The sequence below is a fragment of the Erinaceus europaeus genome, chromosome 18, assembly GCF_950295315.1.
Source record: "Erinaceus europaeus chromosome 18, mEriEur2.1, whole genome shotgun sequence".
Taxonomy (NCBI): Eukaryota; Metazoa; Chordata; class Mammalia; order Eulipotyphla; family Erinaceidae; genus Erinaceus; species Erinaceus europaeus.
The window spans coordinates 54416230-54430620 of record NC_080179.1 but is presented as its reverse complement, the minus strand read 5'-3'; the positions used below and the strand labels follow the sequence as shown (position 1 = coordinate 54430620).

The following is a 14391-nucleotide window of genomic DNA, read 5'->3' as shown; positions in this document are numbered from 1 at the left end:
TCCAGAATCTGAAGTTCATTTGGGCACTAAAGGATCCTGTTAAATCACTCTGGTGAAAATGTGCAGATCCTGAACTAATTTAGTGGTTCTGACCTAATTTTTAACAGGATTAAATTGAGGGGCAGAGAAAGCTGTTTTCATTAATAGGTTATGAAGCTGTACTCCTGAAATGTTATGGTATTGTAAACAAATAGTAAGTCAACAAAAATTCTCTCAAGAAAAAGTTATAAGGTCAGTTAAAAAAAAGCTTGGGAGTGTGGTCTGTGAGGTGGCTCAGTTGGTAAGCACTGGACTTTCAAGCAAGAGGTCCTGAGTTCAATCAATCCCAGGTAGCACATGTACCAGTGATGTGTGGATCTTTCTCTCTGCCTATCCACTTCATGGATAAATAAAACCTTTTAAAAAAATCTTGGATGTGGTCCGGGAGGTGGCGCAGTGATGAAGCTTTGGAATCTCAAGCATGAGGTCCCGAGTTCGATCCCCAGCAGCACATGTGCCAGAGTGATGTCTGGTTCTTTCTCTCTCCTCCTATCATTCTCATAAATAAATAAAATCTTAAAAAAAAAAAACTTGGTGACTAGAGAGATAGCGTAATAGTTATGCAAAATGACTTTCATGCCTGAGACTCTGAGGTCTCAGGTTCAATCCCTAGCACCACCATAAGTCAGAGCAGAGCAGTATTCTGTTGTTTTTTTTTAAAAAGTGACTAGACAACAAATCCAACTACATGAGAATAAAGTGATAAACGTGGCATGCCAACATGAGGAGGTAATGGATTATTCTACCAGAAATGGTAGTAAGATAATAGGTCGGCTCTTTTTCTCTTTTTTGTTATGGCTTTGTGCTTGCATGATCCCACTACTCCTACTAGAATTTTTTTCTTTTCTTTTCTTCTTTCAACCTTAGAAACAGAAAAGGAAAATGGAAGGACAGAGACAGGCAGAGGAAAGAAACCAGAGCACCACTCTACCTACTGGAAATAGTGTTAACTATGGGCATAAGAGTGTGAGTCAAACCCCATCCTGGGCACCAGATTAATTGTTCAAGAATTTATTTTCTGCTAATAATAGAGATACAGGTAGGGGAGGAGGAAGAGAAAGGGTAGAACACTGCCTGCTTAGCTCTGGCTTATGGCGGTGCTAGGGTCTGAACCTGGGACCTTGTAGCCCAAGACAGGAAAGTCTTCTGCAGAACCATTATGTCATCTCTTCAGTCCCAAATTTAGTTGTAAAACAAGAAAGTGAAAAGGGATTAGGGTGGTAGCACAGCAGGCTAAGCGCCGCATGTCATGCAAAGCACAAGGACCGGCGTAAGGATCCCAGTTTGAGCCCCTGGCTCCTCAGCTGCAGGGGAGTCGCTTCACAGGTGGTGAAGCAGGTCTTTCTCTCCCCCTCTCAGTCTTTCCCTCTTCTCTCCATTTCTCTCTGTCCAATCCAACAACGACATCAACCACAACAACAATAAAAAAACAAGGGCAACAAAAGGGAGAATAAATATAAAAAAATTTTTTTTAAAGTGAAAATACTAGGTTAGATGGGTTGTTTAAATTTTTGAGGTGGGAAAATTGTTTATAAGCAAGACTTAAAATCCAGAGATGGGGAGTCTGGGGGTAGGTAGAGCAGTGGGTTAAGTGCAGGTGGTGCAAACCCAAGGACTGGCGGAAGGATCCCGGTTGGATCCCGGTTCAAGCCCCTGGCTCTCCACCTGCAGGGGAGTCACTTCAAAGGAGGTGAAACAGGTCTGCAGGTGTCTATCTTTCTCTCCCCGTCTTCCCCTCATTTATTTCTCTCTGTCCTATCCACGACGACGACATCAACAGTAATAATAGCTACAACAATAAAACAAGGGCAACAAAAAGGAGTAAATAAATATTTTTTTAAAAAGTCCAAAAAATAAAAATCCAGAGACCATGAACAAAACTGACAGTGGTCTGGGAGGGAGCTCAGTGGATAAAGCATTATTAGCCTCTCAAGCATGAGGTCCTGAATTCAATCCCTGGCAGCACATAGAGTGAGTGATATTTGGTTCTTTCTCTCCTCATTAGTAAGTACATAAAAATCTTTAAAAAAAAAAACTGATCACATAAAATGAAGAAAAGGCTACCATCAACAGGAAGAATATGTTTACAGCACATGTGCTAATTTTCTTTATCACATATTCTCATAAATCAGTAAGAAATAGATGGGAAAAATTCTAAGAATACAAACAGGGAATTCTCAGAAAAAATATCTGATGCTAGTCGAACTGTATATTCATATAGTCTTTGGAGGAAGCAATTGGGTAGTCTCTCTTTATAATCTATGCTGAAAATACCCTTTGACTCAGTGAATTATATAAACATAACCTACAGGAATATTTTTACAATTAAGAGGAAATTTTCCTAAAGTTGTTTGCTGTAACAGTATTTGTCATATATCATAACTGCCTTTTTTGCTTCTTGATGTGATAGGAAGCTGGAACCTAGCTAGCTCCCCTCACCTCCTGCCCCCAAGTGCTTGAATTTAAGGTGCTCCCATAAACTTACCTTTAATTCTTCTAATAAATTTTAACATGCCCAAAAAAACATGATTATCACAGAATGGTAAATTGGGGCACATCTATCAAATAGAAACCTATTCATATGTTAGTTACTAAGAGTCAAGTAGCTATGTTTCGGTAGGGAAAAAAAGCAAGATGCAGAGTAGTATATATAATATGATCCCATTTATTTAAAAAATAGATTACATATTTGCTTATATCCATAAATTTTTTCCTGAAGATTACAAAAGAAACTATTAATAGAGTTTATCTCTGGGGAAAGGGCTGACATTAAGATGCAAACAAGGAGAGTTTTTGTTTTACAGTCTTTACTATTTGATTTCTTATACATTTTTTTAAATAGAGGATCATCCTATTCAAATATTATGATTTTTTTTTATGTATATTTCTCCAGATCTATACTTGGTTTATTCCTAGACAAATTGGCTTGAGGTACTCCAAGGTTTTTACAAATATATTTATAATAGTAACATTTAAGATCATGTCCATTTGACTGTTTTTTAAGAATTGCATATGCTATATTTCTAAAGATGACAGGCTTGCTAAAATGAGATTCTTACTGGAGATTTTTCATTTTTATAATCACTTTCTAAGTTATGGGAATAACATGATTACTGCAGAAAAATTAGGAAAACAAAGGGGTCAAAAGAGAATTAAAATCATAATCACCATTGTTTTGGTGTCTTTATCTTTATATATATGGCAATATATAGTAGTTTATATATGAATTTTATTTACAAAGCTGAGATCATACTGTACTTACAACTCTGTACCCTGTTTTTCCCCTCCCACATCTAACAGGTATTCAAATCTTCAAGTTACTGAATTAACACTGTACAATTTCTCATCAGCAGTTACTTTTACAGAAGTCATATGTTTCTAATTTTTAATAGTATTTAATATGCTGACGTTAAGCTCCTGTCTACCCTAGAATCATTCCTTAGAAAACATTACTGGGTCAAAGAGTGTGAAGTGGTTGTTTCTGATAGTTTTTCAGAATGGCATAATCTGATCTGTCTCCTTGTCAACCTTTTATTTATAATCTTTACCAGAGCACTGCTCATCTCTGGCTTGTCTGGTGCCAGGGATTGAACCTGGGACCTCAGAGCTTCAAGCAGGAGAGTCTTTTGCATACCCATTATGCTCTAAGACCTTACAATTTTTAAGTCATTACTAGTTCACAGGTGAAAAAAATCATTTACTTAAAAAATGTTTGGGGGGTTGGGCGGTGGCCCAGTGGGTTAAGCGCATGTGGCGCAAAGCACAGGGACCGGTGTAAGGAACCCGGTTCGAGCCCCCGGCTCCCCACCTGCAGGGGAGTCATTTCACAGGCGGAGAAGCAGGTCTGCAGGTGTCTATCTTTCTCTCCCCTTCTCTGTCTTCCCCTCCTCTCTCCATTTCTCTCTGTCCTATCCAACAACGAATTGCGTCAACAAGGGCAATAATAATAACCACAACGAAGCTACAACAAGGGCAACAAAAGGGGGGAAAAATGTTTGCTCAAGGATGGCACTTCCTTGGGATGGGTGGTTGCTTGCTCAAAGGCACACATGACCATATGCAAGGATCAGGGTCAAGCCTTCAATACGTCGCTACTGGGGAAATCTTTCACAACTAGTAGAGCTGTGCTACAGGTGTTTCCCCTGTCTCTCCTTGTGTCAAAAGAAAAAGGGAAAACAAAAAATATATACACACACACACACATATATATATATATATATATATATATATTTATATATAAAATGTGGCAGCCAGGATGGTGGAGCCATATAGGCAGCGAGCCCCAGCAATAAACCTAGTAGGTCAAAAGAAAAATCCATCTGAAACAGTTAAAAAAATCATCAAACTCCTTTTCCCAAAGATTCTTAGTTTATTGGTCTTTACTGCAAAAATAGTATGCAAGTCAGATGAAGCATCTTTTATAAGTTTTTGTTTTAAAATTTATCTAGTGGTGGTGAACTACCTAGTGGTAGAACATAACTCTGGCACGTGTGGTGCCAGGGATTGAATTTGTAACCTCATTCTTGAGAGTTCAATGTGTTATCCACTGTGACACCTCCAGAACTACTTTAATTTTTTCTTTTCTTACCAGAGCTCTGCTCTAGCTTGTGGAGGAGCAGGGGATTGACCCTGGGACTTTGGAGCTTCAGGCATGAGAGTTTCTTTGCATGACCATTATACTAACTACTCCCACCCTACTTTTTAAATTCTTAAGAATAACCAAATCTGTAAATTGTTATTCCATACTACAGGTGCTCTAAGTCTGCAGGGTGATTACTAGTAGAAAAACTTCATTTTAAAGGTAAGAGAGAACTAAGTGGAAGACTTATCAGTTGTCCTATGGCTTCTAAGAAGATGCAGATTAACATTGTGCTAATAAAATGTTCACTGACCTAAGACCCTAAGAACAGTATTAGTGTGTGGCAGACATTTTCTCCCTTCGGTGACATTTATGGTAAGGTGTCCAGATACTTTTCTGAGTGTTCCTGAAAAGTGGGGGGAATCTGACACACGACCTCAACAGAGTCCTGTGCAACAAAAAAGATAACGAAAGTTAAAATGAGTTCAATTTTTGGAAAAGGTTTTTATTCAGTATTGAAAAACTACAAGATTTTGCTTGCAGCTAATGAGCAAAAAGAGAATAGCTAAACAAATGATCTGATTGGCTAGTTAAATGTTCTGATTAAATTACTCAGTGACTTATTTGTGTTGGATTAAGTTTCTGAAGCAAAATAGTACTAAACAGAACATATCTAAAAGCATAGGGCTAGCGGGTATGTGAAATCTGATAAAGGGAAATGTTGTGGCAGATGTTGTGATTTTTTTTTTTTAAGGTTTCATCAGTTGGTTACAAATATACAGGGACCTAGCAACCAGTTATTTTGACCTCTTGTCTGAGTTAAATAACTATAACCTGCTTAATAGCAAAGATACTTATAAATCTGTTGGAAAACATAGTCCCACTTCTCAGTAAATTTTAGTTGAATTAAATCATAAGAGAAACAATGATTATCAGATATATTGTACTTGTCACTACATCTGTTGAGTAGAATTTCCATTCCAAGTGTTGTTTTCATCTTCACCATCATCTTGAGTCCTCAATCTATATATCTTCCCCTCCTTTTTAAAGTCTTCCCCTCGTTTCTCCAGTACTCTTTTTCTGACTGGTTCCCTAATATAGCAAGAGAGAGAGAGAAAAGAGACAATACAAAATGAAAACAGGTTAAAAAAAAAAAAAAGCTTTGTAAATTTCTACTAAAGCAGCATGAAACTTTTTTTTTTTTTTTTTTTTGCTTCCGGGGTTATTGCCATGGGCTCAGTGGTAGGACAGAGGAATTGAGAGTGGAAGGGAAGATAGACACCTGCAGACCAGCTTCACCACTTGTGAAGTGTCCCTGCTGCAGATGGGGGGCAGGAGATGGGGCCCAGGACCTCATGCATGGACTACGTGGGCTTGACTGGGTGCACTACTCCTGGCTCCCTTGCAGCATGAAATTTCATTTTCTATATCAAACCATTTTCCATGTCCATGTATTTCTTGATTGACTGAGCTTTAGAAGAATGAGAACATGTGCTAACCTATTTTTTTTTTTTTTATTTATGCAGGCTGGTATATTTCGTATGTACGTAGGACCCTACAGACTATATCCAAAGCTCCATTTATAGCCCAATTAAAAAAAATTTTTTTTGGTATCTTTATTGGATAGAGAAACCTACAGCCTGCTTCACCACTCACAAAGCTTTCCTCCTTCAAACAGGGGCTCAAACCTGAGTCCTTATACAGGATACTGACTTGCCCACCCCAATTTTCTATTGTCTAAGAAACATTAAGAGGGAGAGGTAGAGAGGATACAGTACCATTCTACCATCAGTGGTGCTCCCATGTGGTACTAGTGGTCTTGAACCTACGGTCTTTAGCACAGCAAGATGAGCTTATCTCCTGATCACTAAATAACTTATTTTACTACCAGGGATATTACTGAAACTCAGTGCCTGTACAATGAATCCACCATTCCTGGCAGTTATTTCTCAGAGACAAAAAGGAAAAGAGACATCTGCCTCACTGGTCAATGAAACTTTCCCTCTGCAGGTGAGCGTCAGCGTCTTGAACTTGGGACCTTGCATGATGTGTGTAGTTTACCAGGTGTGCCACTAGCTGGCCCCATAAATATTAAGTGGGAAGGATGTGGACTTGGGGACAGCTCACCTGGTAGAGCATCATATAAAGAGGAAGCTATATCATGAATGAAGCAGTGCTGTGGTGGTAGGTTGGGGAGAGCCAGCAGGATCAGTGAACTGTGTGTAAACACGAAGCCCTGATAGCCAGATAATTTTAAAAATTGATGTCGTATACAGTCATGAACCACTCAATGAAGAAATGTACAGACATTGTTATGTGCCATAAAGTGTAATTATAAAAACCTATTCAAAGATGGTATAGACAATACTATACAACTGGAGTATATGAAAAGTAGCCTACTGGGATTGTTATACTACAGAGAGCAAATCTGTTTATGAGGGATTGTTGTGGTGGGGAGTTAAGACTGATCTTTTAAAGGGTACAAACATGTAACAAATAGTAAATAAGCTACTATAACAGCAAAAGAGACAAAAAAAAACCATGCTGCAATTATTTAAATGTGAAACATACCAAACTGGCACTTGTATGCACCTTAGATTTATAAAATGGTATGAACAGATAGGTCCTCCTTTGACCCAGAAAAAGATGGTCAACCAGCAGAGATCAAAGAACAACCATGGGTGGGGGTAGATAGCATAGTGGTTATACAAACAGACTCTTATGCCTGAGGCTCCAAAGTCCCAGGTTCAATCCCCCACACCACCATAAGCCTGAGCAGTGCTCTGGTAAAAAAAAAAAAAAATGTTTGAGAGCAGCTGGGGAAATATTTCAACTAGTAAAGCTTCAGTTTTGGATGTCTGCATTTTCTGTTTTAATCCCTGCTACCACATGTAGTGGTTTTCTGGCTTCTGCCTGTCTCGTGATAAATGTAATAAATCTTAAAAGAAAACAAAAAACTGATGAGTTAGTACTCGGCAGACATACAGAAAATAGGTAAAGAGCTGTCAGATGAGCTCACTGGATAGTATGTCTGAGTTCAAGCCCAGGTCTCACCACACTGGAGAAGTATTGGTGTGATTTGATCCCTCTGTGCCTATCAAAGTATTAAAAAATTGCCTTTTTTCCCTGTGTTTTAAAAGAGCAATGCTCAGTTCTTAATTATGGTAGTCCCAGGGATTGAACTTGAGACCTTAGAGCATCAGGCATGAAAGTTGTTTGTATGATCACTTTTTAAAAAAAATTTATTTATTCCCTTTTGTTGCCCTTGTTGTTTTATTGTTGTCGTCATTATTGGGGAGACATAGAGGGATAGAGAGAGACAGACACGTGCAGACCTGCTTCACTGCCCCTGTAGGTTGGGAGCCGGGGACTTGAACTGGGATCCTTATGCCGATTCCTTGCACTTCGAGACACCTGCACTTAACCTGCTGCACTACCACGCGACTCCCATATGATCACTATTCTATTTCCCTGTCCCACTTTTTTTTTTTTTTTTTCCTATTTTATATCAGGCATTGGGCAATAGTAACATTTTGCAAGTATAGAAAACACAGATACCTTTTCTCTGAGTTGCTAGATGGTCCAAGATTTGAGGGTTCTGATGCTGGAGCTGTTCTCACTGAAGTCTGTGCAGGAGGAGGATTACTAAATAGGAAGTTGCTAATCAATCTCCAGATGGCAAGGAATGGGTAAAGCACTGTTCCCAACAATGTCCAAATGTCTCCACTGGAAGAAGGTACCATGGATGTCGTCGGTCTTCCAGCCTAAAAATTAACAGACACTGTCAGCCCAATTACACCGCACTCCATCTAGATGAATCATATCTGAAAAATTTTTTTTTTAAGGACTTTTTTAAAATTTATTCTTTATATTTATTTTATTTATTTATTTATTCCCTTTTGTTGCCCTTGTTGTTTTATTGTTGTAGTTATTATTGTTGTCATTGTTGTTGGATAGGACAGAGAGAAATGGAGAGAGGAGGGGGAAGACAGAGAGAGGGAGAGAAAGACAGACACCTGCAGACCTGCTTCACAAGCGACACCCCTGCAGGTGGGGAGCCAGAGCTTGAACCAGGATCCTTATGCGGGTCCTTGTGCTTAGCGCCACCTGCGCTTAACCCGCTGCACTACAGCCCGACTCCCCATATCTGAAAATCTTAACTTACTACAAGAAGGTAAAATAATAACCATTTTTTGTATTTTTCAAACATATTTGGGAATTCCTAGATTTTTTTTTTTAGTAATACCATTGTTTTAAAAACAGGGAAAACTACTAAGATCATCCAGACTTTCCTCTAGTTCTAGCACTTCAGGTAGTACCTTGGTAAAGTCACTGAGGCTTTTTTTGAGCCTCTTTCCATCATCTGAGATACTTTTTTTGTGAGGATAAAATGGTCTTAATACATTTAAGTTTTTTTAATGTTAAAATAAGATGTTAAAAACAGAAGTCACACATAAGTAATAGTCTGTGGATCAGATACTTTCTATGTGACAATAGATGAAAATGTTGGAACTTATTTTAGTGCCTTACAAGTAATCTTTTTTTAATTTTTGCTTTCTTTTTCACTTTTATTGTTATTGATGTTGTTGGATAGGAAAAAGATGCCTGTAGACCTACTTTACCACCTGTGAAGCTACTCCCTACGGGTGGGGAGACGGGGGGGTTGGGGGGAGCTCAAACTGGGGTCCTTATGCCTACTGCCTGACCCCACAAGTAATCATAACAACAGAACATAGGTTAATGGAACAACAAATATATTCTAGTATTTTATTTATTATCGGATTGAGAGACCTGTAGCTCTGCTTCACCACTCTTGATGCTTTCCCCCTGCAGGTGGTGACCAGGGGGTTAAGCCTGAGTCTTGCACACTAATGTGTGCACTTAACCAGGTGTACACTGGCCTGTCAATATTTTTTAATAATCTGCATTTTAATGTCTTTAGTACATTTTTTTTTTTTGGTCATCACTGGGGCTTCAACACTCCAGATGACTTTTTCAGGTACAGACAAAGAAAACTAAAGAGACCATAGCCCAGAAGCTTAAATCTGATTGTGATGGGGACGAGGCTTGAGCCTGCGTCATACACATGGCAAAGCAGTGCCCTTACCAAGTGAGCTATTTCACCAGCCCCACCTTTGACATTTTCTTCCACTACTTAAGAAACATATTACAAGTCAACCAAGACTATAAAAAAATAGAAAAAAATATATACATACCGGCAAAAGTACCACTGAAGCACTTGGGGCAAGTTCCAAATCAATTAGTTTCTTTTTGTAATCATCTTTGGTAAATTCCCTCCTGGGAAACATGGTTGCTAGTGAAAAGTTACCATAAGTGTTGCCAACAGTCTGTAACGTAAGAATGATTTTAAAGCTTAGAACAATGTCTTTATAAAGTAAGAAATAACAGTCAATATGCATTCAATATGACTAAATTCTAAAACTGTCTTAATATTAAAAGTTCATTTAAGGGAGTCGGGCGGTAGCGCAGTGGGTTAAGCGCACGTGGCACTAAGCACAAGGACAGGCGGAAGGATCCCGGTTCAAGTCCCTGGCTCCCCACCTGCAGAGCAGTTGCTTCACAGGCAGTGAAGCAGGTCTGCAGGTGTCTTATCTTTCTTTCCCCCTCTGTCTTACTCTCCCCTCTCCAACAACAATGACATCAATAACAACAACAACAAAAAGGGGAACAAGAGGGAAAATAAATAAATGTAAAAAAATATAAAAAAACAAAAGTTCATTTAAGCAGGTCACTGTAAAAAGGATGCCGGTTCGAGCCTCCGGCTCCCCACCTGCAGGGGGTTTGCTTCACAGGCCACCAGTGAAGCAGGTCTGCAGGTGTCTATCTTTCTCTCCCCCTCTTCTCTCCATTTCTGTCTTAACATCAATAACAATAATAACTGCAATAAAAGGGAATATATATATATATATATTTTAAAAAAAGACTATCAGTCTAACAAATGCAGTCCTACTAGGAATCAAGCTGAATACCTCATGCTTGCAAACCCAGTGCTCTACTAGCTGTGCCATCTCTCAGGCCATCAGGAAGCTTTATTTTTATTCATATAACATGAATTATTTACCTATGGACAGAGACAGAGAGCTACAGACAGCAGCGAATGAGCTATTTCATCACCCTCAGAATGAAATTTTAATAGGACTAATGCAATCAAAAATCTTTTTCATTTGGTTCCATCTTCACTTACAGGGAGGTCCCTGATGGGTCTTCAAAGCAAAATGAATGAAAGAATCTATTTGGGGTTAGTTAAATAAAAGTGAAGGAAAGAGTTCTTTTTTAAATTTTTATTTAATGGATAGAGAGAGAAACTGAGACACCTGCAGCCCTACTTCACCAGTCAAGAAGCTTTCCCCCTACAGGTGGGGACCAGGGACTTGAACCTGGGTCCTTGCACACTGTTAACATGTGCACTTAACCAGGCGTGCCACCGCCTGGCCCCAGCAGTGAGAACTTTCCACTAAAGTCTACTGTACAATTTATCAGCAAATTCCTGTGCTACTCCCATATGATACTGCATACATGGGAAAGCCACAATATCCATAGGTGACTAAGTATGTCTCTTGGGGATATACCAAGACAGTCACAATTTTCATGTTTGTTTTTTTTCAAAATTATCTTTATTTATTGGATAGAGACAGCCAGAAATTTAGAGGAAAGGGGGAGGGAGACAAAGACACCTGCAGCGCTGCTTCACCACTTGCGAAGCTTTTCCCCTGCAGGTGGGGACCAGAGACTTGAACCTGGGTCCCTGCACATTGTACTGTGTACGCTCAACCAGGTGCACCACCACCCATCCCCCAATTTTCATGTTCTACTTTGGGCTTTTCCTCTGCTACATTTTAATAATCAAGTTATCAAGACAATTTACCTGTGCAGCAAAATGCCTTGCTTCTTCTAAAGGAGCATCAGAAGGGAACTGATTTGTAAAGGAAGACCCATCTGGAAGACGGAACTGAATTCTTGCAACATTGCTGGTAGAAAAGAAAAGATCTCTTTATATCTATATATTCTTGAATAATGTAATTAAAAGTTACCGAAAATGGATGCACAAATGTTCAATGAAAACTGGTCTTTTCATAATTTTAGATTTAATTTTTAGTAGTTTTAAATAATAAGCCTGAGACAATTTATGTTTTTTAAGCATACAATCCTCACCACTAATTCCAGAACGTTTCATTACCCTAAATCTGAAACCTGTTAGTTACTTCCCATTTTTCCCTTCCCTAGCTTTAGGCAACCAATTGTTGGTATGCTTCTAAGAGCCCTTCTGTTTCATTGGTTTAATCCCCCCTGCTTAACACTGTATTCTATTTACATAACCACTGTTAAGGAAGCACTACTCTGCCTCCAGGGCATTGGTTTAATCCCCCCCTGCTTAACACTGTATTCTATTTACATAACCACTGTTAACGAAGCACTGCTCTGCCTCCAGGGCATTGGTTTAATCCCCACTGGTTCATGTGTTTTTGCTCCGGCCCCTCTCGTTGTACACCCTGATTTGCACCAGTCACTTTTCGCTCTACCCTCTCTACGTCACATCCTGTTTACACCCTACTTGGCAAGTATATTAGTTTAGTTTAGTTTAGTTTAGTTTAGTTTAGTTTGGCTTAGATTGTGCTGCGTTCCGCGTGAATAGAGAGATACTGCGTACAGCTTAGCCATGAGTCCCTGGTCGTCTGTCTCCCGCCCGCGAAGCTAGCTAGCCCGGCAACCAATGATCTTTCTGTCCTCACTGATTTGTCTAAATTGGGCATTTCATTAAACAGAACCATAGAATGTGTGATTGCTGGCTTCTTTCATGTAGCATTATATTTTCAAGCCTTATTCATGTTCCATTAAATTTTTTATTTTTAAATATTTATTTCTACCAGAGCACTGCTCAGCTCTGGCTTACAGAAGTATAGAGGATTAAACCTGGGGCTTTAGAACCTCAGACATAAAAGTCTTTTTGCATAATAACCACTATGCTGTCTCTCCGACCCTCAATTTTACTTTTTTTTTTTTTTTTAAAGATTTTATCTATTTATCAATGAGAAAGATAGTAGGAGAGAGAGAAAGAACCAGACATCACTCTGGTACATGTGCTGCCGGGGATTAAATTCAGGATCTCATGCTTGAGAGTCTAGTGCCTTAGCCACTGCAGTACCTCCCGGATCACTCTCAATTATACTTTTAAGAAGAGAAACAACAGAGTACCACTCAGTTCTGGTTGTTCATGGTGCTGGGCATGAACTGGGATATCTGGCATGTAAGTCTGACACACTACTGGCTGTACTATCTCCCTGGTCCCTCATCATTCTTCCATTGCTAAATAATACTCCATTTTATAGAATACACAGTCTTTATGTTTATCTGTTCTTCAGCTGAGTGGTAACCACATAGCCTAAGCAAGGTCTTCCAAGTTAGAATCCTACTCAGTGACTGATAAAGTCTTTGAGTGAAACAGTCTTTTATTGCATTGGGGTTAAAAGGTCCTGGGCTTGGGCGATAGCACAGTGGGTTAAGTGTGCTTGGTGCAAAGTGCATAGGCCAGTGTAAGGATCCCGGTTCAAGCCCCTGGGGTCCCCACCTACGGGGGGAGGGGTCGCTTCACAAGTGGTGAATTGGGTCTGCAGCTGTCTTCCCTCCTCTCTCAATTTCTCTCTGTCCTATCCAACAACAAGGGCAACAAAAATGGGAAAAATGGCCTCCAAAAGATTTTTTAAAAGACAGTGATAGGGAGTCGGGCGGTAGTGCAGCAGGTTAAGCGCACGTGGCGCAAAGCGCAAGGACTGGCATAAGGATCCCAGTTTGATCCCCGGCTCCCCACCTGCAGGGGAGTTGCTTCACAGGTGGTGAAGCAGGTCTGTAGGTGTCTATCTTTCTCTCCCCTCTCTGCCTTCCCCATCTCTCTCCATTTCTCTCTGTCCTATCTAACAACGACATCAATAACAACAGTAACTACAACAACAAAACAATGGCAACAAAAGGGAATAAATAAATATTTTTAAAAAGACAGTGATAATATTCTAATACCTTTAAGAACCCTTTATCTTAAAGATGGGGGTAGACAGCATAGTAAATGTAAAGAGACTCTCATGCCTGAGACGCCAAAGTCCTAGGTCCAATCCCTCACACCACCACAAGCCTGAGCTGTGCTTTGGTCTCTATCTTTATATGTCTATCATTAGAATAATATATATATATATCGTCATCTATCTATGGCCAAGAAGGTAGCATGGTGGAGGAAGTGCTGGAGTTACTAGCATGAAGTTCTGAGTTTAGTATCCAGCAGTGCATGTGCCAGAGTGCTGTGCTGGTTCTCTTTCTCTCTTCACTAAGTACAGCACACAGGCTTCTAGCCCCAAGTTCCCTTTTGTAGGGGGAAGCTTCAAAAGCAGAAGTGGGCCAGAGCTGCAGGTATCTTTCCTTCTCTGTCTCCACTCTCTACATAAAAAAAATTAGAGTTAAAAGGAACCTACAACCACTGTTCTCAGTCACCACAGACAGATGTTTCAGCATGAAATACCTTCTTTCTTTTGCAGCAGCCTCTCTCTTGACATCCATTTCTGCCTGTTTGGCCAGCAAGGCAGCAGCTTTGGCAGCCTCTACTTCTTCCTTTGTCTTTGCAAAACGAGCAGCCCTTTCCGCACGGTCCTTTAAAATAGTCATTTTATTTTTGCTATCTTTCATTATTAGAATGGCATATTCACACATGTCCCAAAACAACAACAAAAACACAAAGTTCCTAAAAGTTATGAGCCTTATTTGGTATC

General features: G+C 39.6%; 1 protein-coding gene across 1 annotated transcript in view; it reads right to left on the bottom strand.

The window, feature by feature from the left end:
- Positions 1-2688: 2688 nt before the first annotated feature.
- Positions 2689-14391, bottom strand: part of UBXN4 (UBX domain protein 4) — a 35123-nt gene continuing 23420 nt past the window's right edge. Inside the window, exons 9-13 of the mRNA XM_007525019.3 lie at positions 14145-14272; positions 11505-11607; positions 9835-9966; positions 8177-8382; positions 2689-5710 (exon numbers count right to left, since the gene is read on the bottom strand). Of these exons, the coding sequence (XP_007525081.1) occupies positions 5572-5710; positions 8177-8382; positions 9835-9966; positions 11505-11607; positions 14145-14272 (708 nt within the window). The 3' untranslated portion in view covers positions 2689-5571. The remainder of the gene's footprint in view (positions 5711-8176; positions 8383-9834; positions 9967-11504; positions 11608-14144; positions 14273-14391) is intronic.